At 40.7% G+C, this 24,127-nt stretch overlaps 1 protein-coding gene across 2 annotated transcripts in view; it reads left to right on the plus strand.

Moving 5' to 3' along the window:
* NFIA (nuclear factor I A) overlaps positions 1-23,777 on the plus strand; it is a 362,734-nt gene extending 338,957 nt beyond the window's left edge. The window contains exon 10 of one of the 2 annotated variants that reach the window (XM_090269546.1): positions 20,751-23,777. In XM_090269546.1, coding sequence (XP_090125672.1) covers positions 20,751-20,827 — 77 coding nt within the window. In that variant the 3' untranslated portion in view covers positions 20,828-23,777. The remainder of the gene's footprint in view (positions 1-20,750) is intronic. The other variant, XM_090269545.1, reaches the window with a different exon arrangement.
* The last annotated feature ends 350 nt before the right edge of the window (positions 23,778-24,127 follow it).

Raw genomic sequence — 24,127 nt, forward strand, 5'->3', positions numbered from 1 at the left:
CTTACAGACTTCTAGGGAGAAAAGTAAATTACAATAAGTAGGATAAGTGAAAAAACTGAAGTGTGTACAGAGAGTGAGTGAATAATTCTAGAGAGAAGCAGGGGAGTCATGGAAGATTTCTAGAGGAGATGACACAGGAGCTGATTTTGAAGGTGACAAACATGCTGGGTGGGTGAACATGCCATCCCAGGAGAGGGGAACAGCACATGCAAAGAAATAACAGCATGTGCTTGGAGAACTCTACTCTGTTTGGTATGTCTTTTAGTACAAGTAAGTGACAGAGGATGTTGAGTAATGAGGCCACGTTAGACACAGGTTAGTCATGAATGTATACCTTTTTACAATGGTATGGCATTTGCACTTCACTCTGTGGGAATGGGGAGCAGGTGAAGGGCTCAGTGGGGTCTCTATATATGAAGAAATCATAACCTGGCTTGGTTTAACACTAATTAGGCACAGGATTTTACAGGCAGTAGTAGCCTTAAGACCTGTAGTCATGAGGTATCCACCTCTCCTGGGCAATATAATGCAGAGGAGAGAACAGAAGTTTTGGAGCCAGACAGACCCTTTTCATTTATCTAAGATCATGACTGTCCCCCTCCCCCATCACTTCTACCAAATTCACATGTTGAAACCCTAATCCTCAATGTGATGGTATTTGGAGATGAGGCCTTTGGAAGGTAATTAAGTTTAGATGAGGGCAGGGCCTCATGATGGGATCGGTGCCTTTATAAGAAGAGATACCGGAAAGCCTGCTCTCCACCTTGTGAGGACTCAGGGAGAAGGCAGCCATCTGCAAGCCAGGAAGAGGACCCTTAGGTTCCAAATCAGCTGGAATCTTGACTCTGGACTTTCTAGCCTCTGGAACTGTGGGAAAATAATTTTTTGCTATTTAAGCCACCCAGGGTATAGTGTTTTGTTTTGGCAACCAGAGCAGACTAGTACATTGGGGCAAGTTTTAGCCTTTCTGATCCTTAGATGTCACAGTTATAAAATTATAAATTAATTTCTACATTCCAGTTAGAGTTTTATGAAAATTCAGCATGGTTAGCATGTAGAACCCTCAACACCCTACCCTGGCTCATGGAAAGCTGGTGCATACTGCTGCTTTGCTGCCTTTTACCCCTTAGAATTGAACGTCTGTAAGCCCCAGAGGTAAGGCAGGATGCATCTCACTCACGTTTAGGACCATGGACATGTGATTGCCAGTAGAAAGGCAGAAATGTTAATATGGCAAGAACCCCAGAGGTGATCTGGTAATTTTCCCCCTGAGCTGAGTCTCCTCTCCCCACATCTTCCCTCGTTTGTTTTCCATAAGTTGTGCCATTAATTCTCTCATTAGCCAGTGGAGTGATATTTATTTATTAAGAACATACTTAGCATACTCCCAAGGAGCAAGTTAAAGCTCCGCTAACAGCTGCAGTATCTGGTTGTGAGAAAAATTACGGTGAGGAATGCATACGGAGAGTTTCTATGTATGTTATGATTTCTTATTAAAAAACTATTAAACTTGATGCTGAATGAGGGAGAGAAGAAAAAAAATCCCAGTGCAAAAACAAGTTATGAACCTAGGAGCACAGTTTCTGAATGTTTATTTTGTCAGATACACAGCTGACATGATTAGTTCTAATGGGGTGGTGATCCTCATTGAATTGCAGATTGGTGTGAGTGACTGAAATACCACAGGGACTTAAAATAAGTGGTGCATACAGTATTACTTAGGCTGCATCCTTTAGCCAAGTTGAAGGTTTCCTTTTATTGATCCCTTTGCAGCATACCCACACACATATAGGCACGTACATGCACACATACAGGCACGTATGTGCACGCACACACGGCCATGTATGCATCTTTCTCTTAGAGAGGCTCCAGATAGAGTATGAATGACCTATGGCAAGCAAAGTGCCTTTGTTGACTTCTCCCCTTTGCCCTCCGCCACCCAAGTACACCCCACCCCCACTCTCCTTTGCAGATAATGGTATATCAGATCAGTCTGCTTCGCTGCTGCATCAAGATCCAGATCGATTTATTGACTCTGTCAGAGTGGCTGGTACAGTAATTGTTACAAGAGAAGAATGGAAAGTGAGAACGTGTCCACATGAAAAATAAAAATGATGTTTTCTTCTTTCCTGCCCCCTCCCCTTTTTTACCTCATAGATCTTTATGTGTTTACACAGCAGAGAGCACTTTACTTAAGTTAATCAGCTCCTTCTACATTATTAATTGTGACAGTTAGGTGCTACATGACAGGAAGCGTATTATGGGAAGCATTGATCTCACTCAGATGGTATGGACCTGAGCGGGTTTGATATTCTGTTCCTCGTCTCACTGCTTTGGGGTCCCATCAAATCACATTTCCCTGATTGACAACACAGAACGCCTCCCATCAATACAATTGATTTTGTGGAAAAGGACATGGAACATTTCTTAGCTGGAGATAGATAAATTGTGGTGGTGGCAAAGAGAACACTTCAGAAATCTTTCCGTTGAGAAATCTAAATTGGGAACTAAGGTACTAGTATCATTCCAAACAAGCCTCATTTGTAGACTTAGAAAAATAATACTATTAAAAGGGACACACTACAAGTGAAAAATAGATTTAGTTGAGGCTAGCGATGAACCTGAAGATATAATAACTGTTTTTAAAAGGCCATCCACTAATTTTTTGTGGGAATTTTTTGGTTAATGCACATCTTTGAGAGACATTTCATTAAAGTTCAGCTTCCATGGCTTATATCTGTAGACCCTAACATAAATCCTCTGTGAACAGACAGAAGCGAGCGGGTGTCACTTGTGACCTGGAAATAAAAGGTCAACCATTGGATTTATAGCTTTTTTAGTGAAAAGAACATAAAGATTCCAGCCAACTGGAGTCAATCCATATTTTAATGTTTCCTAGTTAAGATTATAAAATCAAGGAATTAGGATCATACTGTTCAGTGAAGGTCAAAAATTAAATGTGATGGGCTAAGTGTCATTCCCATGGGGCAGAAGTTAATATTTCAAAAACCATTTCTACCACTGGCAGTCAAGAAATGAATTGTCCATGGTCATTAACCAAGGTAAGGGGAGTCCCACTATCATTACTAAATTTAATGATGATTATTACACTAATTAACTATATTGTTAAATTACTCTGCTGTTCTCCTATAATGTCCCCAAACAGCTATAGTGGATTAATTGCTATCAGTTCTCACATACAATTGTGAACAAGTCAAGATGGAGGACCATAGATGAAGGCTTCTAGTGGGAAAAGAATCCATGGCTATTTTATGGATAAAAGTGATAACATAGAAGCTTACGCTGCCTATAACACTCTTCTAAAACTAAGAATCTGTGACACTACAGACCTGTGACTAAGTGTGATTCACCAATCCAAGTTTTCTAAATACAAAAAAAAAAAAAAAAAATGAGCATGCATCTCTTTATTTTAGCTTTTTCTATTTTATACTCCCCCAACTTTTATAGTTTTATGAAAAAATACCATTTTCCCGTTCTCCCTCAAGTTTTTGCAGCTCTGGAGTCCATCTACTTCGGATTTGTATTAAGAGATAAGATAGTTATTTAAATGTCCTTATAGGGTGACTCAGACACATATACCCCATACCATTTTCAAATCCAATTTAGGATGCCAGTATTTTTCGAAGTTATAAAAATACCAAATACTCAAGCTGTTCATTTCTTTAAAGATTATCCACTCCAGACCCCATCGTTTTTCATTCTGAGAGAAAGTGTGTATCATTTTTCATTTTGAGAGAAAGTGTGTGTCATTTGTATAAAGCAGCACCTCCAAACAAGAGGGTGGAAGCCCAGGGCAGGGAAACAACCTGTGAGGCCACACAGCTGATGAAAGGCTGAGCAGGAGTGAGATGCAGGCTATCAGACATCAGGGAGCGAAGGGACTGTTAGTTTAATATGTGGCTTAGGAAATGGGTGCATGGCTCCTATTTTGCAAAGATGTTTTATAAAAACCTAATGTCCATTAGACTGACCCAAGTGCATTGGAATCCTGAGAAACAAAAGCATGTTCTTCAAAAGTTAACCTCACAGAATGTATCTTCCTAGACCGCCGTGCAGTATTGTGCATATGTGCACGTGGGTAGGTATTCAACCTGGGCTTCTGCCTGTGCTCCTAGGTAGCTTTCAGTTGCACATTTTTTCTAACTTCTGTCCTTCCCAATGCAGATAAAGGTTAAAATTCCCATCTACTTTCACAGGCAAACACTTTAAAGTGCTTCTGCTGGAGTCAGGGAGTAGGGAGGACCTTTGATTTAAAGTTCAACATTTACATTTGTAATTTTGACTAATTTCTGTGCTCGCATTAATTAAATTGAAATTGTTTAATTAGAATAAAACTAAAATTGATTATTGAGATTAATTTAACCTGATAGGCTTTGTGTGCCTTTCTAGACAAATATTATGAAATACAGGGATAATGAAGCAGCGAGAGATATAATATCACATCTTACAGTGATTTTAGTATCTGCCAGTTGTTCTCTCTGGTGTCTGGATAGCTCTGAATGTTGCTAGTTGTTACATCATTACCATTCTGTTAGGGCCACGCTGGATCTCTCAGCTGGCCTCTCCCCAAATATTTTTTCCTGTCAAACTCTAAAGATGTACCAAATTCTCTTCACCTCACCCTCTAATAACATCATTCTTCCCCTTTCTCCCACCCCAGCCATCTTCCAGGAAGAGTATTTGCTTGGTTCTTCCCCTGGGCCTTGCATCACAATGACCTTTGTAAACCAAGAACTGCTCAATGACACTCCTTATGGAATTCACTAACGTTCCCCAGCCTTGAGGTCAGCTGTCAAATCTGGACTTTCCCTTTGCACCCTTTACTGAGGGATTGCAACCGCTGAGTAACTAATGGAGCAGGAGAGAGGAGATAATAACATTAGGTCTGCATTTACCTACCCACACGTTAATGAATATAAAGCTTTTTGAACTATCCAGGCAATTATCAAATTATTTGATCTTCAAAATAATTAAGATGCACAAGGGTAAGTTAAGTCTTTGGGAAAATCTGCAAACCATTTGAGTTTCAAATTTCTCCCATCCACCATTTTGCCAGAGTTGCTTAAAAAACAAATACAAAAACAAACAACCACAACAAAAACCAACAAACTAACACTGGCTGTTCTGTTTGTTTCCTATAGCAACATTTAGCAGCAGAGGTCCGAAAGACTGTGGGAATGAGTCAAGATGAGATAGGTATTTATGAAAAAGAAAGAAGAGAAACAAAAACTGGACAAAAGAAGGAAAACATGATTCTCAGTAACTGGAGGTTGAGGGACCAATTGTTTGGTAGAGACCATCTCATATGCAAATTATCAGCTTTCTGCAAATTGGCCAATCATTTCCACCCCCAAAGCTGAGACACTCTTAGGCTTGTGAGCCCTGATTTCACTCAATCACCAATAGTAAACTGCCTTAAAAAAAGACTAATTTTACCATTTATTTCTACAGAATATCATCTGAATGAATTTTACTTTTATTCATGTCTCTACCCAATAAAAGAAACTTTCTATTTCCATAGCAAAGGGTTTTATTTGGAAGCAGATTCACATTTAAATTGGTTTTAGAAAAACCTTAATATTTTTTAGTATTTGAGCTCGGCTAAGTTCAGGGGGTCAAACAAAAAAATATATAGCCAGCATACTCATACTATGATTGTATTTATCCAAGAAAAGTGACTGCCCACTAGTGAACTGAGCCAGGAAGGGCCACAGTGAGCATATAAAGATAAGGTTTCTGTCTTCCCCATATCAGAAAAAGAAGGGGGGAAAAAAGCATCAGTATTCTAGTAAAGAGAAAAAAACACTTCCCTATATTTCTTCATTTCATCCTCAGAACCACCATGCTAGGAAGGTGGTCTTAATCCCTTCTTATCAGAGACACAAACTGAGACCCAGATTCACCATGGATTCAGTCCATCCACCCGGAGCCAGGAAGTTCTCTGACACCCTACAGCAGAGCTTACTTTCACACTGTTTATGTGACTAATCACATACGCTTCACAGGGATGCAGCAGCTAAACCTGAAGTACTTGAAAATGCTACAAGCTGCAGTTTTGCTGGGGATGCTCAGCTATCAGGAAAGAATGTCTCCAGTGTAAGGAGATGCTATAAAGTAACTCTCAGGTGTTACACCATTTGTTCATTACTGCTGTGCCTGCGTTCTTGCTTGATAAACTAGAGAGCAGTTGAGCGGCAGAGTCCATGGTATGTTTCTCCAGATTTCTTTCCATTTCTGTCCAAAAAGACCATTGCTACTTTCTCCAAACTCCTGGACCCTTGCTTAACGGGGGGATTGAGTCTTAACCAGGAAATCAGCTCTCAACAGACTGGTTCCCACTGAGCATCTCAGAATCCCTACTTCAGCTCTTCCTCTGTAGTTGCCTTTATTGGCTGGAAAATCCCTGGGGTCTTTCTGACTTCAAAAATTCCTTAGGTTTTTTCATAAACAAAATATGAGATCCCTTTTGAGTTAGGGACATTTATCTTCATAGCACTTTTTAAGTGAATTTTCAAGGCAGAAAGACAGTGTAAGCAAACTCTAGTTTTTACATTTAAAGAGAATAAATATGCAGTGACCATTCTCACAAAGAGCTGAAAATGATTCCAAAGAAATTTGAAGTCATGGCTGTGTAATTCTAGAATATACATCTAGAATCTGTTACTCTCTTTTTAACTGGAATGTTAACTCTGAAGCCTTATAGGGAAAATCATAAAGATGCAGCTCTCTTGGCCCTGCCTTGTCTCTCCTTCTCTCTTTCTTTGGCTTTACAGTAGATCTGAGAAAATGTTTAATACTAACGAAAGCTTGGTGATGCCCAGCCTCTGAGTTGGAGCCTGAGAAAGCAGTACCAATTCCAACTGTAAAACATTCCTTCCCCAAGCCTTGGAAACTAGCATACTGAGGCCGGCAGAGTTCAGAAGGAGCACATGTAAATGAGGCTCAGTTATAAACTCCTAAGGAGTATTTTATTTAGTTTAAACCTGAACTTGAACTTGTAAGCGTGTTCCTGGATAACAACATGGAAAGGCTGATGCAGTAGAACAGGAAGCCATATTTTAGCTCAAATAATTCATTTCTTTAAAAGGAAGAAAAACCTTCAACTATGTTTTTAACTGAACTGCCTTGAGGATAGCACGAGGTGGCAACCTGCAAGATTTTTGTGACTGCAGAATCAGAATGAATGTTAATATGTTTCATTTGATCTTACCACCAGGATCTCCTGTGCATAGGGTGACTTAAGAGAAAAGGATATTTAAAGAACCAATGAACAGATAACAGTCATCCAGCCTGTAATTAGTTTTATTAAAATATAAAACTGGAGATCTGGTCAAGATGGTGGCGTAGGCAGACATGGCTCACCTCTTTGGACAACCACATCAAAATTACAACTAAAATATAGAACAACCATCAGCCCAAACCACCAGAAATTGAGTTGAATAGAAGTCTGACAACTATTGAGTTAAAGAAACCAGATCCATCGAGATGGATAGGAGGGGAGCAGAGGCGGAACAGGCTGGTCTCTCACCCACATGAGGTGGACAAAAATTCAGGGGGGCTATCTTGGGAGGAAGGAGTCCCAGCTCCACACCAGGCCCCCCAGCCCAGGGTTCCAGTTCCAGGAAGGAAAGTTCCCACAACTTCTGGCTGCAAAAAACCAGCAGGGATTGAGATGGTGGAAGAAACTGCTGGAGCCCCAAGCAGTTCCTCTTAAAGAACCCACACATGGACTCAACTACTCAGATTCACTCCCTTTGAGGCCCAGCACTGGGGGAGCAGCTTGAAAGGCTTCAGTGGTATACAGGGAGGAACTGAAGTGCCTGGCATCAAGGCAAGCAGAGGCCATTGTCTCTTTTTGAAGCCCTCCTCTGACAGAGCTGGCAAGCTGATGCCTTATCCAAGACTCCATCAACCTGGCTAACTCTGTCTGACATGCCTTAGAGATCCCCAGAGATATGGGCCCACCTAAGCTTCTTTTGCATATGAATGACTGGTCCTGGCTCATGCTCACAACTTCCTAAATCCTCTCAAACAAGGAACAGCTAGCCTCAGTGAGTACCAGGTCTGGTCCTACCAACAGACAGCTTAGAGTCACAGCTTGTCTTCACCTGGGAATCTCCAAGCCCAGCACAAGCAGCAGCCATCTCAGATTGCTTTACAGTTCAGGCAGGGTGCTTGGGGCAAAACACAGGTGGGGGTTAACCTTGGCCTGCACCACCTGGGAAACCCCAGGGCCAACACACCCAGTGGACAGCTACAGACCACAATGGACCACCACCACCCTGCCCCTGCACAGCTGATCCTCCACAGAGGGCAGAAGTTGGTGGTCAGTGGTCACAACCATTCACTGCAGCTGACTGGCCTGGGTAAATCCCTCCCATTGATCTGCTAATAGCAACCAAGGCTCAACTACAAGAGGAGTGTGTACTCAGCCCACATGAAGGGCACACAGAAAAAAACACAGGGAGACTGCCAGATTGAGAAGGCAAAGAAATATGGCCCAAATGAAAGAACAGAACAAAACCCCAGAAAAAGAACTAAATGAAAAGGAGATAGCCAGCCTATCAGATGCAGAGTTCAAAACACTGGTGATCAGGATGTTCAGAGAAATGATTACGTATAGCCACAAAAATAAAGGAAGAAGTGCAAGTTATATAAAGTAGAATAAAGAAAAATATACAGGGAACCAACAGTGATGGGAAGGAAGCCAGGATTCAGATCAACTATTTGGAACAAAAGGAAGAAATAAGCATTCTCCTGGAATAGAAAGCAGAAACAATAATTGAAAAAAATGAGGAGAGGCTTAGGAAACTCTGGAACAACTTTAAACATACCAACATCTGAATCATAGGATGAAGGAGAAGAGGAAGAACAGAAATTAAAAACTTATTTGAAAAAATAATGAAAGAAAACTTCCCTTAATTTGGTGACAGAAATAGACATATAAGTCCAGGAAGCACAGAGAGTCCAAAATATGTTGGACCCAAAGAAGGCCACACCAAGACACATCATAATTAAAAGGCTAAAAATAAAGAGAGAACCTTAGAAGCAGCAAGAGAAAAGCAGAGAGTTACCTACAAAGGAGTTCCCATAAGACTATCAGCTGACTTCTCAAAAGAAACTCTGCAGGCAAGAAGGGGCTGACAAGAAGTATTCAAAGTAATGAAAAGCAGGGACCTACAACCAAGATTATCCAGCAAAGCATCATTTAGAATGGAAGGGCAGTTAAAGAGCTTCCCAGACAAGGTAAAGCTAAAGGAGTTCATCATCACCAAGCCATTATTACATGAAATGTTAAAGGGACTTATTTAAGAAAAAGAAGATGATCAAAACTATGGACATGAAAATGACAACAAACTCACAACTATCAACAACCAAATCTAAAAAATAAAAACAAACTAAACAACCAGAACAGAAACAGATTCATAGGTATGGGGATCATTTGCAGGGTTATCAGCTGGGAAGGGGTAGAGGGAGAAATGGGGAAATGCTGCAGGGATTAAAAAACTTAATTAGTAGGAACAAAATAGATGAGGATGTTAAAATAGTATAGGAAAAGGTGAAGCTAAAGAACTTATATGCATGACCCATGGACATGAACTAAGCAGGGAGTGATAGCCAGAGGGATTGGAGGTACCGGGAGGAGGTGGGCAAAGGTAAAAGCAAATTGGGACAACTGTAACAGCATAATCAAAATATACTTAAAAGAAATAAAATATAATAATAAAAGTGTGTAACTGTTCCAAATTAGCACTGTGTATATGAGTTCTGAGTTTGTTCTTAAATCTAAGTTACCAGGAGAGCACTACCAAGCGGAATTTATCCAAGAACAAAGTAATTGATTTTCTTTGCATGCTTGATTTTATAAAACATATTCTTATATCTGTTTTCAGTAATCTTTGCTTATAAGATCTTCACCATCTCTAACATCATTACTATAAAGGTAAAAATGAATTACATTTTCTGTGTTAGAATGATATTACCTCTGTCCAAGAAGCATGAATTCCTGACAGGGAAACCAAGTAGCTCTACCAATCACATGTATTATGTACACATCCAAATCATTGATCCGACGCACCACATAGACTGTTCATGCTGTGGGATCGTCACCTCCATACAACTCCCCATCCTGGCCCCACCAAAAAGCTTCCCACTCACCTCCCTTGGAAATATTCAGGAAGAATCTAATTGTAAATTTAATCTATAAATTTAGAAGGAAATAAATCTGAACATAAAAAGCTTTTTCTATTTCAGCATTAAAAAACTAAAAGTACTGTCATTTGAAACTGCCAACTCCCACATGTGAGTTTGTTTTGCGAGTCACATCTTAACAAAGACAAGTTTTGTTGCCATAAAACCTTAAATCCTACCACATTTTCAGAAGGAGGAGAAAAGCCTTGTTCACTGATCCCTGGTTTGTGCTTTGGGGGATGTCATGGCGAGTTTTGACAGGGCTCAGCGAAGTCGTCCCATTTTTCCAGGGTAGTTGGCTTAGATGAGCCCTGACCCCATCCAGTGCCATCTAGGTCGCCTGAATGCTGCCCTTTTTGTCTTTTTATATTGATTTCCTCCCCCAAATACTGTGATAACTGGTGTCCCAAGGCCTGTTTTGAAGCTAAGTCCACTGGTCCCGTAAGTGGCATGGACTAGACGCAAGGTCTGACTTGTTCCATGGTCAAGCTCACTCTCACCTCAGGGAGGGAGGTGAACAGTTTTACCCCTGCCAATATCATGTCTACACTGGGAACGAGGAAAAGATGATTCCTGGAACCAGTAAAATAAAAAAAAAAAGCAGGTGCTCCTGGCAGGTGAGGAAAACATAAGACATGGAGTCTTTGTAGTATGCATCAGAGTGGCCTCGTGGGGTGCCCAAGTCCCCCAGCAGCCAGTGATTGATCTGGGACTTGAACCAGGGCCTTCACTCACAGCCAGTGCTGAGCTGAGAGTAGAGTCCCACTCTACTCTCTTCTCGTGAAACTGAAAACTACTATGCTGTAACTTCCTTCACATTCTGTCCACATTCTGCCTCATTTCTTTGGCCCAGGACGGAAGCTTTCCATCCCAGCAGCTGAGCAGGCTGGTCCTGGTTGCAGTTGAGTGCGTCCTTCCCTTCCCTTCTTAATCGATGAATGGAGGAGGAAGGACTGTTGGTTTGTGAGAGAGCAGGGGTCAGCCTTAATTCCTGAGGGTGGCTCAGACACAGGTGGGAGGGGAGACCGGCCTGAGGGGCGGGAGGAGGCAGGAAATGGGACTGGAAGGGACAGGAGGAAGGACCCCCGACAGCAAACCGAGGGAGGATTAAAAGGGTAAGGGGAAAAGAGACCTGTGCTCAGGGCCGGGCAAGGAGGCGCCAGCTGGGGTGCAGATGTCCAAAGGTGGCAAATGCCATCCAATGCCTAAAGGGCTCTTTGGCTGAAAAGGTGCGCCTGGGAGTCCATTTCTATCAGAGTCCCAGATCTCCTGTCGTTCTATTGCAGAATATCTCTGGGAGAATTTCTGAAATAACTGGACTTTTCACTTTAATATTACTTTTCCCCTTACTTGACTCTATCTACCTCTGTACAATCTGAACATTTTAAATCTACATGATAGATTTTCTGTGAACCTGAGTCATGTTTGGAAAGAGCTTTTCAGCTTTAGGGGAAGAGCAGGAGAGGGGAAGCCGCTGGTGGAATGATTATTATAATGTGGCCACGCTTTGCTGAGCTCCAGCCTCCACTCCCACGCCTTTCTTTTTAAACAAGAAAGTTTACCTCCTTGGCCCACCGTCGGGCCAGCCCCAAGTGTGACTGTGCGCACTTGTTAGGCAAGGGGCATTTAATTAAAATTGGAATCTGATGTGTAGAAAACATACTTTTTTTTTTTTTTCATTTCATAGCTTCCCAGGATTCCTTCCCTACTCCCCTCAACTCTCCCTGCTGCCAAAAAAAAAAAAAAAAAAAAACAGAAAAAGAAAAAAAGACGAAGGAAAAGATTATTTTAATGTTGAAAATCAAAAATTACAAAGGGCTAGGCTGCCTTTTTTATTTTTGCCCCCGGGGCAGACATTCGCCAATAAGAAAGCCTGTATTGTATCTTCCTACCAGAGCCAGCTTTTTTATGGCTAACTTCCCATATGGAAAAGGGTTTGTCCCATTTCAGGGCATTAAAATACAGCACTTAATGAATCTGTTACTAAAATCTTTCATCTTACCTTTTGTACAATAAAAGGGGTTACCTGATACCTTCTGATATTTGTTTGGACTTTGTGGAATCAAAAATAGAAAGAAAATAAAAAGAACAAATAATAAACACAAGGCCTGAGCTAAAAAACGAGGCTGGGAAGCCCCGCGTCACGGCCTTTTCCGCAGCGAAGCCGGCCAGCGCACCGTCTGGGCGCCACCCGGAAAATCAGGCCGCGCCGCCAGGGCCAAATAGATAGGAGCCCCAGACGGTGGGTCGTTGTCCCCTTCGTCTCTACACCGCACCTCAGATCTCAAGCAGCTTCCGTGGCGCGGGCTCACTTTAATGGATAGAATCTATTTTTCATGAAAAAGCAGGAAATAAGCTGTCTCTTTCATAAAAAGATTTACAAAATGTAATCATTGTTGAAATATTCCCTTTGAACTGCCGTGTCCACGGGGGTCTCCGGCTCCCAGAGTCGTGCTTCATTAGAACCCCTCACAAGCGGCTCCAGAAGGGCAGGTACACTGGTGGGGCCGCTTTGATGTCCTGAATGAATGAAAGAAAAGCACAATAAAAAAGAGCTGTTGATCAAGCATAAAATACTCTTTAAGCTGACAGAATAGCAGCGTTAACACACCCTAAGCTGCTTTTAGTTTTTCCCTTTTTTCCTCACATTTTCCTGTGCTTTGTGTACAGTGGGGGTTTGCATTTTATAAGAAGTCTCTGATCTATGTAGTATGCCATTCGCTAACAAAAACCAAAATAGGATTGTTTCTGTCCCACTTGGTTGCTTGACTACACCCTCCCTTCGCCCCGCCCCCCACCCCCTCACCCCACTTCCAAGGCGTGCAGTTCAGCCTTGCAAGGGCCAAGGGCCCAACTGCCTTTCATAAGCTCGAGCCAATTCCTTTTGTACGGTCGGTTTCGCCGCTCTGATTTTAATACCGCAATTAAAGACAGATTTTTATTTTCTCAAGAACTTTCTCTTGCAACTGGGGAAATGGAACTGACGTAGCTGCTACTTTTAACTAAGAAATTATATTAAATAAGAGAATGGTGGCTGTGGAGCAACTACTTTCCAAGAGAACTGGCTGTCCTTAAGGTCACACGTGTACTTTAGGCCTCATGCACATTTCAAAGTTGGAGAACCGACCTACCCTGGCTTTCTGGTTTCCTGAACTTGCCTCTCTCCAAGCATTAGCTCATTGAATCCCTACAAAACCTGATAAAGTTGTTACCTCCATTTCAACAAGTCTAAACGGGGACTCAGCAATGCTAACTAACTTGCCTAGGATCATTTAACAACTAGTTCATAACAGTGTCCTCATGAAATGATGGGATTTTGTTAACTAAAACTTCAGAGTCCTAGCTTTTACCATTATGTGTACAGCCCTCCAGTAAGTCTGCAGAGCAAGTGTGTGTGGGCCAGAGGGCAATTTTTAATTCAGAAGTCTTTAGTTTACATTTGATGAACATAGAAAAGGAGACCAAAAAAAAAAAAAAAAAAATGTACTTGATGGATGGTGAGGCCTACACCAGGGCGAGCTGGAATACAGTGAAAGAGTCAGACTTTGGAACAACAGTCAGAATAATTGGATTGTGTATGTACTCTCAAGGTCTGGAGGTGCTGGATGGCTTATTGGGTAAAAAAGATTAGTGTTTTCCCGTCTTGAGGTTTGAACCAAACGGAGGTCTTGGCCGGGAGCAACCCGGTCACTCTCCAGGGAGCGGTGGTTTGGACAAGTGCTCGGTGCTTGTAGTAAGTAGGCAGCAGTCCATGTTACAAAACTATCACACATGCTACTGACGCAGTTGGCCGCAGTCGGCCCTGTTGCAACAGCGCTTCAGTCAGAATTGCCTGGGGCAGCTTGTGGAAACCTGGGTCTCTCTCAGGGGAGCTCTTGTCGTTTGGGGAGACAGGGACATGTGGTGTGAGCGTGAAGGTGGCAGAGCTGTGCTAGAAATCATCCATGTAAAGGCCTTGTGAGGGTAACTGACCCCAGGCGTTGGGAACCCTGGAGACAGCTAGCTGTTTCTTCCTTCCTTCCTTTATTCAGTAGTGTTTATTAAGTGCCTGTACTGTGCCAGCCACTAGGCAAGACCCTGGGGATGCCACATGCAAGAAGACAGTCAGTTTTCTTGGGAAGAAAAATAGGTAACTACAGTTCAGTGACTGTGACAGAGGTAAATCTTGGGACAAAAGGCCTAGAGAATGACCCCTTGGAAGAAGGGACTGCTAATGTGAGAAAGCCAGGGCTAGCAAGTGTTAACAAAGCCAAGAAGAGGGGTGCAGCCAGTGCCAAGGCCCAGCAGGGAGAAGGCATTTGGCTTTGGGGGATCTGGAAGAAGTTTAACACAGCACAAGTGTTGAGTACAAGCGGTGAAAAGATAAGGCCACAAAGGTAAACCTGGCCAATCACAGCCCATTAATGTTTTAATAGTTTCCTGTACAATAAACAAGTCTTGGTTTAGCATTATTGAAAACAGGCTTTCTTTAATTAACAAAATCAGACAAGAAAAATGACTGCAGAGATCAAAGCCTGTGCCTGGCAATACCAATAACTGACACCTGTGTACAGCATGTCACCTTTTTAAGAAGAAACCAGTGTAAAAAAGAAAAAAACTTTTTCCTCTCCTGTAATGCAAAGTGGTCCTCACAGCAATCCTCTGGATTCAGGGTCACACAGATCATTGAAGTCACACAACTAGTCAATGGAAAAGTGGGACTTAATCCTAGGTCCCTCAGATACTGGATACTCAGCCTCATCCATCAACATAAATTTATAAAGATCCTACTGTGAGAAAAGCAGGGTACCTGGTACCATGAAGGATATAGAAGCGCAAAATCCAGCACCTTCTTTCTAAACAGCAGCTCCTTAAGGTCCCCAGTTTATCACATACATAGCACCAAACTTACAGCAGGCTCCTAGTACTTGTTGAATGAGCAGAGGAAAAAAAAACCTCCAAAACGTCGCATGCTAATGTGAGAAGCTGGAAGCGCACTCATTGGCCCTGGTCAGTTACTCATTTACGTTGTATTGGAAGGGGGCAGGGGAGACTACCAGGCTTGAGGCTGATTTGCCAAGGACAACTCATTTGGACTAAAGAATACACTTGAGCTCATCCAAACAAGAGCAGGAAGCTAAAGGTGACTAACTGGATTGCAGCTCCTCAAGAGAGAAGTCAAGATGGTCACTACAACCCATGCAGATTCGGTTGGCAGTGTACTTTTCGGTGGCTGATGGAGAGTCAGGCCTGCTGGGAGAGTGGGGAGCACAGGCCTCGGGGGCCCTTTCTATGTGTGCATGTCCTTAAATAACCCACCTTGCCTGGAGAAGAAAGCGAAGTGTCACACCCAGTTCTGGATTCCACATTAACAACCTCCTTCCGCAGGGTTCAACTTTGCCCTCAAGGTCTTTTGTTTAACTTTTTAATTTGAAAAACAGATTCTGCTGTGTCACAGTCTGTTCGTTCCTCCCCATCCCCATCCCCATCCCCACCCCCACCCCCAGTGCCCTCTCCTTTTTTTTTTTTTTTTTTTTTTTTTTTTTGTTAAAGTAAAATATAGCTATCTCAAACAGACTTGTATTTCCTTTTCTTGCTAAAATATACATCCGGCCCTCTAAGTGAAAAGGGTTTATAACAGGCCTTTTAAAAAGTTGTTATTCGAGTGTTTGTTGTTACTAAGGAGTTGAGTCTTCCTCGACCAGGTCCTCAGCAACAGCCTGACCAAAGTGTGGAAACAGCCTCTGTTTCCTAACTGCTCTCCATGTGGCACAAGAAAGGAGAGTGACGGCCACTGTCAAAGGGACCTACTGCCATGTCAGGCTTCCTGTTTCAGTGCAGCAGGATAGATTTTTGTTTATGGTTCATAAAAACCTGACTACTGAAAGTATTCCAGAATCATGGCAGAATGGGATTCAAACTTTCATGGAGCTGTAAATTAAGGGGCGGGAAGTGTGATAAAACTCCTTAGAGAACGGGGGAGAAAAAAAAAGTCGTGCTGCAATGGTTAAATGAAATTTTATAAGCACATTCAGCGTGGAGCTGTTTTGCATTACATGAGTTGAATACCTTAGAGACGCCACATCTGCAGGCACTTTATTAAATCCTTAGTCAGCACTTTTCAACCTGATGAGATTACTTCTTCATTTGACTGGAGAAAAGGAAAGCTGAGCTCTGGTCCTGGACTGCAGATTTCTTTTGATGTTTCACCTTGAACACCGAGAGAGGACAATTACCCACCCCCACCCCCACACCCCAGCACATCCCAAACTGTAGAAATTGTGAATGTAACAGAGTAATTTTACTTAACTAGAGCCTTTGTGGGAGTGTGGATTTATGGACCTCCAAAGCAACTGTAGCTGAATGTTACTGTGGAAAAAATAGATCAAAGCCCTGTGTTTACTTCCTTAATGTAAATGTATCAAGATAACATCATCCTATATTGTATTGTAATATTGGAACTCACTGCAGATAAGGGACAGAGAATCCTTTGTAGTCCATCTGGATACAGTAGGTTAGATTAAGGGGCTATAAAGTATGAAGGAAGAAACCATATGAAACCTAAGCTTATGTCAGTAAACGGCTGAAGACAATTTTTTGACTCTCCATAAGTGAATTTTGTTTAATGTGGCAACATTTTGCTAGTGATATGCTACTCAGCCCCAACAATTTAACAATCTCAGATTTCATTTTTATTTTTCTTATATGACCCAAGAAGAAAGTGTTCAGAATTGTTCTTCAAGGAATGTTTTGAAACCCGCACTGCTTGCATAATGAATTTTAAAAGAAAATATCACAAGAGAAAAATGGGTTTTTCCAATCATGGAATTTTATAGAAATTGAGTGGCTTATAAATGTGTGACTGTCACACTCATTGTAACAGAATCGGAAGGGTCTTCAGCTGCAAACTGATCATGAGAAAATTCGGTGGAGTGGATGAGTATTTATTATTATTACAGTTTACCTGCCATCTCTACAAATTAATGGTTTAGTCAGAGAGACCTCATGAAAAAACAAAAATTCCCTGTGTGGTTCCCCTAACTGACTGGCTTCCTGTTCTGGAAAGCCTTTGTCAAGTAGCTGGGTTAATTGTCATGAAGATTAGTGTGATGGTGAAAAAGTACTAATGGTCAAACTACAGGAGTGAAAAAGTATAAGAATAGGTTTTGGTTTGGGCCTGAAAGGGTTAATTAAGGTTTTTTCACGGGTTATTAAAGACCCCCAACCCAAGCCTTCAGGAGTCATATTGACACCCCACCACAGGGTAACTCGCTCCTCTATTGACATGTTGCTGGTCTGAGCACAATAGCCTTCTGTGTCTGCAAATCATTGCTAAAATCATCTCAAGGGAAAAAAAAGTTTGAAAGCTTTAACGTTAGACAAAAGCCCAAGAGCTGCAGTGCGCTGCTCAAAAACCCGGAGTCAGCAACTTCTATTGATTAAAAACTAACCTTTAAAGTAACTCTGAGAGTGTGTGGTTAGCATTTAAATTTAAACATGTCATGAGTTGATTTGTGTTACTGAATACCAACTCAAAAGGAGTAACATTCACATCGCATTTTTTTCTAATTCCCTTAAGCAGCTAAAGTATTTCATGAAATGTCAATAGGGCAAAAAGAAAAAGGGGGGGTGGGGGGGCAATGCTGGGCCTTGTAGTTTTCTTTCCCATGCAAATATTCACACACACCCCCCCAAAAATAGAAAAGTGTGAAGAGTGAAACACAATAATTAGTCCTTTGTCTAACTTTCCCAAGTGCCAGAGAAAGACAGATTAATTAAATATACAACAGTGTTGGTTTTTGGAGTGGGGGTCTTACTTGCTGTGTAGGTCATAAATTAGGCAGAATAAATACTTCAATGTGTTTGCAGTGGGCCTGCTACGTCAGAGCCACTGGAAGGTTGGTGGGAGGAGAGCAGAGGGTTTCTTGCTAATGATAGTCACGTCTGGGTCTGTCTGGTTGCTCTTAGCAACCAGACATGATGTAACACCAGGATGAACTTGAACTTGGGGGACTTGAAAAGAGAACAATAGACCAGAGCAATCAATAAAGCCTATTTCAGTGAAGGATTACAGAGCTGCTCTGGGGTAACCTTGTCGGCAAGGCACACTGAATAGTAAGATGTGTGAAGAAACTTTTTTTTTTCCGCTTTGCTCTTTAAGGAAGTGCAGAGGCACTGCAGATTTCTGTAGTGCGATGAGGTTGCGTCCAGAAGTCGTGGTATGGAAAACTGCTCCCCCTGCTGACTCACTGGGTCCCAGGCCTTTGCTTCAAGAACTCCTAATGCAGTGTCAGATTTAAGTCCGCAATTTCACAACTGACTTAGAAAGTGTGAAAACAAAAATTGTACGTGTTATTCGTGGCAAAGTTTGAGACTTTTGTTAAAGAGAGAACTCAGCTCTAAGGTGGATCAGAGTCAGCTCTTCAGAGAGCCTACTAAAAATACAGTTTGGAGTTTGCCTCCTTTCTCTTTCCTTTCTTCCTCTTCTTTCTTTTGTCCAGTTAGATTTAGGCCGTGTGCCTTAGCCAGGATGATTTCCTTTCAGGACACAAGATGCTTTATTGTCTTCCTCAAAGCATGTGGTCAAAGAATAACATCTGAAAGTACACAAGATGAGTAGTTTTTTGGTTTAGGTTTAGGTTTTTTGAAGTCCTCTGGAAATCAAAGGTGGCTTGTGTGACCAGGAAATCTTATACCAACCTCCACGTAGCTATCATTTCGCCACTTATCCCCGGGATCAAACGAGCCCTTACCTTACCTAATTGAATCTCTTGGATATGAATGAGCCTTCATCAGACTGAGTCAACCCAAATGTAACCCTTTCTTGATACTGTCAACTCAGAGATTTTAGAAGCATTCACTTTTGCTAGAAGTTGGTGATTTTCCTGAGAATAATGATAAGTGTAGTGAGTTTGATAGGGTATCTCTGGAGAAAAGTTGGCAAAGCCATGTACTTTTTTATTTCTCTTAAGAAACTGACTCTGATATTAAACCATAACTGGTCACTTTGTTTAGCATATGGAAAGATATGCCAGCATATAAATTGAGGAATAACCAGACCATTGCCCAACACTACCTACCTAAGATTTATGAAAGGAAATGTTAACTGGGCCCAGCAGGCATATGGAAGGTTCTAAATAAATGTTGAATGAACAAAAACATGAATGAAGGTTCTTTCCTTGGCACATCATGGTAGCTAATAGGGTGAAATGTTGATTATTATATGTAATTTTTGAAAACATCATTTTAGAAATGCTGAGCTGAAAGAAGTATTTTACATCATAAAATCTACCTCATGCACATATAAGGACACTGAGTATAAAAGAGATGCTGTGACTTGTCCAAAACCACCCAGGACACTTGGTACCTACTTTTTCCACTTTACCTCCACTTATTCTTATATCACTATTCTTTCCTTTTTTTCAATTACAATTTACCTTCAATATTATTTTGTATTGGTTTCAGGTGTACAACATAGTGGTTAGACAGTCATATACTTTACAAAGTCCCCCCACCCCATATTGCCAGCACCCATCTGTCACCAAGCATAGTTATAACAATATTATTGGCTGTATTCTCTATGCTGTACTTTACATCCCTGTGACTGTTTTGTAAACACCAATCTGTACTTCTTACTCCCTTCAGCTTTGTCCCCCAGTGCCCCTGCCACCCTCCCTTCTGGCAACCAGTCTATTCTCTGTGTCTATGAATCTATTTCAATTTTGTTTGTTCATTTATTTTGTTCTTTAGATTGCACATATAAGTGAAATCATTTGATTGTCTTTGACTGAATTATTTCACTGAGCATAATACCCTCTAGGTCCATCCACAATGTCTCAAGTGGTAAGATTTCATTCTTTTTATGGCTGAGCAATATTCCATTGCATATATGTACCACCGCTTTTGTATCCACTTGTCTATTCATGTGCACCTGGGTTGCTTCCATATCTTGGCTGTTGTAGATAATGCTGCAAAGAACATAGGGGTTCATGGAGGAGTTTGTCATTCTTATATTACTGTTAATTATCTGGGCCTCTTAAGAGAATACAGCAGTAACATCCTCAGTGCCTACATGTCATTGAATAAGGATGTTGTGAAAAGCATCAAAGCAGGCTTTACCACATGAAACCGCTCCCCTCACCCATTCTTCATCCCGTCAGCCCTTCTTTGTTGAGAACCTTCCATTGTAGGCACTGTACTCTCGGCACTGAGGATTCACTGCAAACCAAGATGATCCAGTCCCCTGCCCTCCTCTAGCAGTCCACGCCAGACTATAAAGCCTGTATATGTATTCCAAGTGGACATACATACTTTATTTTGTAAGGCGCACTCAGAACGTTAGAAAACCCCAACGAGGACACTGAATTTCAATTGTAGAGGAGTAAGATCAGTTTGTGTCTCAAGACTGACTACTGTTTCTCATTCCTTTACTTTTCCCAGTGAATCCTGCCCCCCCTTAACCCTAACATAGATCCTGATCTCGCAATTGGAAGGACAACGTCTAAATACATTATTTTCTATATTATACCACTAAATGCAATTTTTCTTTTCTCTTCCAGTCCTGGTACCTGGGATAAAAGTCTCAGCGTCCCACCATCCACCAGACAGACCACCTGACCCCTTCTCAACTCTGTAACATGGACGCATCCTCAACCCAGCGCGGTTACAACTTCACTGTCAGTGGAAGGGGAGAGTCAAATCAACTTGTACATGGGAACAGCAAGCATTATGGTCAAACAGCAAAGGCCATAACCTTTTGGGATTTTTTTTTAAACTATTTTAGGGACTGTTGTAATTTTCTCATATGGTGCTGGAAATGGTTGGGCTTTGTAATATTTGAAGTGTTTTCGTGGTAGCGTGAGCATTAGGTGATGTGGCTAGAGGAGATCTGCCCTTGCTCACTGACTTCCGTTGTAACACACTTTCCTTACAGAGCCTGGCTGTTTCACAGTATTTCATGAATTTACCCACACAGGTGTGAGCCTTCTTGAGCAATCAGGAGGCACACGGAGAACTAAATCTTTTGTAGTAGCTGAGATCTGCAATATATAACTTACGGGACAGTCAAAGGGCAATGTTTTTCTGTAACATATTGGAAAAAGGAAATGCAGTTATGTTCCTTTTTTATTTTTTTCTTTTAGCTTGGTTTGGTTCAGCAGTCAGCAGTTCAATCTGTAACATGGCCCTCAAGGACAGTGAACCCACTCGCGTTGCAGAACAATTCCGAAAATGGCAAACTACTACTACTATTCATTTTTTTTTTAAAGTTTTGAAATGCTGCACTTACATTAAAAAAAAACAAAAAAAAAAAAACATTTTTTCAACAATTTCAACAATGACACACAAATTCACATGGAAATGGGGAAGATGGTCTGTTTTGACAGAAACTGACAGGAATCAATCAAAACAATCGAATTTTGAATTGAGTAAAGTGCAATTTCATTGGATAGCTAAATATCTTTGTAAGATAGAGATTGTTGAAAATTCTATTTTTGTTTTTCAAGTCCTTCCACCCCAGGACTCTAAATTATTGGGGTAAAAAACAGCCTTGCAAGAAAAAGGGGAGCTATTTTTGCTTTTTATGTTTTTTATTGTTGAACTTGTATCCCTTTAAAAACTGAAGGAAAATTTAAAAAAAAAAAAACAAAAAAACAAGTCTAATGGTGCTTTTACCACAATATGTTAACTACATTAAATGCTAATTAATTATTTTCTGTTATCAAAGCACATAACTAAAATGAAATCATGGTATCTATTAATTTTATAAGCTAGAAGTCACTATAATGAATTATGCCAATTCCGAAAAATTTTACATGTATCCGGCAACATAGGATTTATCAGTTATCAGACACTTCATTGTACCAGAGATTGTCCAGAAATTGTAAAGACCTTTGTGCCCCTGAACTGGGCTATGGGAAAAAAGAAAATAATAATAATAATAATAATAATGAAACCAATACTGACACAAATGCTGGTGCCCATTCAGATCAAGGGTACTTGTTAGGGAAAAAAAGTTTGCACCCCCAAATGTCCTGTATCTTATGTAAAAAAAAAAAAAAAAAAAACACAAAAAACGAAAACAAAAAAAGTGCAAGTGATTTTTCTACCAGACAGTGAAGCACCCCTTTGCTTCCCACGCAACTTCAAGGAGATTTCCTATACTATACATATATATACGTTCTGGTTGGCAAGCCCTGCTGATCAGAGAAAGTCTCTGCATGTTCTAGTGTTAGTAACTAATTTTTATATAGTTAATGTAGAATAAAGTAGAGTGCATTAAGACACAATATTGTAATCCCTACTCTAGGCACTTGCCTTTAAACTATGTTTTTCAGCCCTTCAGAAGGGTTCTACTACTGTCCTATACAATCAAGTAACTGAAATTCTTGGGAAGACACTTTGCTCCTCATCTTTCCCCCCAAACAATGTTGTTTTGTTTTGTTTTTTTTCCTTAATTTGCACGAAAACAAAAATTCCATATCAATGTGCCTTGCCCTGGATAGCGATTATTTGTGGAATTGTTGCACATGCTCCTCTATTGAAAGGGGTTTTTCCCTAGTCAAGCATTTGGAGACACTTTTTGTAAATGTGACTTTTATGTCAGCCATTGTCAGTTTCAACATCTAGAACTAAATAGAAAGTTAGTTGTTCCGCAGATAGGAGTAGTCTTTATTGTCCTCTGTGGTCAGTGGCAGTGCTATTCTGAGATCTGTAGATGCTTAGAATATCAGTATTTTGGATGTTGCTGCATTTTACAATTTATTTGGAGTCTTCCTTTATTTTCCCCCCAGATATATGAAAATATGCAATACCTGCTTATATCGTGTAGAAAAGCTTAGCGATTATTAATTTTTCTTTTATTTTTTTTATTTGACCAAAGTCGGTGCTGCACTTGACGCAGTGTGTTTTAGGTGTTTGTCTTTGTACTTTTTTTGTGATTTTTGAATGCACGTGCGCAGGAAGGGCTCCTCTTAGAGAAGCAGTCAAACTGTGAAGCACTAAGCTGACCCTGCTTCAAGCAATTTTGTTTTTACAACTGTTCCTTTCACAAGCAAGCCTTAAAAAAAAAAAAAAAAAGACAACTTCCTTTTTCTTCAGCTCCCACACCCCATTTTTCTTAGCAGACTGCAGTCAATCCACATTCAATAAAAAGTATATAATGCCCATTTTTATATGCACGTTTTTAAACTTCCAAGTTCTGAAAATTGTTTACTGGTTATCTCTATTTAAGGAAAAAAAAATAAAATAAAACATTTTGGATTTTCATATGTGTCTGATAAGTGGTTGAATAGTCGTTTGGCGCTCTTGTACGGTGTGATTGTCAGTATATGGTGTCACTTCCTATAGCCAGCCAGCATACTTTGCCTTCCCCTATAGCACTTAGCTGGGCATTACTTTATTATGACATATGTGCACTAAAAAAAGAAAAAAGGAAAAAAAAAAAAGAAAAAATAGCAGCTTTCAGTGCTTCACAGTGAAGGGAAAAAGCCTAGACAAACATTTTGTCAGAACCTTGCGATAAGCCAAGGTATTACCAGTAAATTGGTTGTATATACAATAAAATTGCACCCTTTTTTAAAAAACAACAAACTAAGCAATAGTTTGGGCAGTTTTAGTTGTTTTTAGTGAGCATGTTGTAGTCATGACTGCAAAGAGAGAGAATAAACTGCCCACTCAGAAGATATGTAATTTGTATTGTTGTATAGTTTTATTGATTACACTGATTTATTCTACCCTATTTTATAATGCAGGACTTTTGTAATGTTGTTTAAATGAGGAAAATTTCTGTCAAATTAGCCTAGTGAAACTTCCAATTGTTCATTATAAAGGCAGCGTTCATAGAATTGCTTTTCTTTCTTTCCCGCCCCCCTTCCCTTTGGGAACTGGATTTAAGTTTAAAACTTTCCTGTTTCCTTTTTTTTTTTTTTTTTGTAAG

This window comes from Furipterus horrens, unplaced genomic scaffold, assembly GCF_987537825.1.
Source record: "Furipterus horrens unplaced genomic scaffold, mFurHor1.1.pri manual_scaffold_3, whole genome shotgun sequence".
NCBI lineage: Eukaryota > Metazoa > Chordata > Mammalia > Chiroptera > Furipteridae > Furipterus > Furipterus horrens.